Source organism: Phalaenopsis equestris, unplaced genomic scaffold (assembly GCF_001263595.1).
Source record: "Phalaenopsis equestris unplaced genomic scaffold, ASM126359v1 Scaffold000294, whole genome shotgun sequence".
Classification (NCBI taxonomy): domain Eukaryota; kingdom Viridiplantae; phylum Streptophyta; class Magnoliopsida; order Asparagales; family Orchidaceae; genus Phalaenopsis; species Phalaenopsis equestris.
The window spans coordinates 232715-234036 of NW_018164736.1; the positions used below are offsets into that span (position 1 = coordinate 232715).

Below are 1322 nucleotides of genomic sequence, written 5' to 3' on the forward strand. Positions count from 1 at the left end.
GAGGGGAGTCAAAACTTTAGCACAACTCTTCATTATTGAAGTGAATATTACGTGCAGAATCAGGAAGTAAAATTACATCCAAACAATACACAAAATACAACGTAACATATATTTTTGTGATGTTCCAATATACAACCTTACATCCAAAGTCAACCCTGACTCAAACCCAATACAATAACCTTCTCAACCTTTCTCTGATCACTCGAAACATTTCGAACATCCATCCTAAAAAGAAGAATGATAATACATAATAATTTTTCCATGCATCAACTTACATGACATCTTAAATCCTACAAGACCTCACTCTATCCCCCTTACTCTCCACAACATCAAACTTATAAAACACACTTATCATAATCACAGCGCAAGCAAACACCAAAAGGGGACCAAACACCCACAGCAAAAGCGGAAGCCCTAAATAAAACAATCTATTCCCCATAATACTGAGCACGTAGGACTTCTCCAATAAGCCCACCACATAATCAGGCTCCACCAAATCCATGCAGCGTTCTCCATCGCTTTCTCCATCAGCGTTTATGAGGAAGCCCACTTGGTTCATGAAACGAACGGAGAGGGAGTAGGAGAAGAAGGCTAGGAGGAAGAAGAGGAGAATAATGGTGAACTTAATGGCTAAAACCCACTCTCCATGAGCTCCCAGAACCTTGTTTTCCATTGGTTTTTTCATAATGTAATTGCTGCTCAGCACAGCTGCCAAGCCTGTGCAGATCAGGACTGACGCTGAAGCCATTAGGGTTTCTCCCATGATTGCGTTGCGTAGTGTCTGAACCGCCATTATGCTCTTTTTCTCATTATCCTGCATCAATAAATATATTTATTTTTTAGAAAATTTACATAAATATCACACAATTGTGTCTTTTATTTATGCTAGAAAATATATAATATTAAAGATTTGAATATTATGCATGCATGTAAATATGAAAGATCATTTTTTTTATATGGTGAACTACATGTTATCTATGCATTAATCATTCAAATTTACTTTAAAGGAGATTTGGATGATGATCTTAGTAGAGGAGCCCTCATTTTATTAAGAAGCCTGCGAATGAATTGAACCGAGTCGAACAAGTGCTCATGCTAGCTCGATATGATCACCTTTACGAAAGCGTTAATTGAAAGAACATGAATGAGCCTACCTTTATGACCGATAGCACCCAAAAACGGCGGCCAATAGAGCTCATGCCAATATCGGTGCATCGGGGATTCGCCTTAAACTTGTGCCAGAGCCATGTATGATAGATGAGGAATAAGAGAAAGGTGAGGGGGATGAGGATTAGATCTAGGTAAAATTTCCTCCACACCAT

The 1322-nt window shown here is 38.6% G+C and overlaps 1 protein-coding gene across 1 annotated transcript; it reads right to left on the bottom strand.

Moving 5' to 3' along the window:
- Positions 1 to 283: 283 nt before the first annotated feature.
- On the bottom strand, positions 284 to 1322 carry LOC110025193. The gene is made up of 2 exons (XM_020725513.1): positions 1155 to 1322; positions 284 to 814 (listed from the first exon to the last, which is right to left on the bottom strand). The coding sequence occupies exons 1-2, from the start codon at positions 1320 to 1322 to the stop codon at positions 284 to 286; spliced, it is 699 nt and encodes a 232-aa protein (XP_020581172.1).

Bases quoted from the DNA above. Each gene is read 5' to 3' on its own strand.
- LOC110025193 (XM_020725513.1), bottom strand. From the start codon at position 1,322: ATGGTGTGGAGGAAATTTTACCTAGATCTAATCCTCATCCCCCTCACC. The intron at 815-1,154 runs GTAGGCTCATTC...TTATTGATGCAG, and splicing joins GGGTGCTATCGGTCATAAAG to GATAATGAGAAAAAGAGCAT.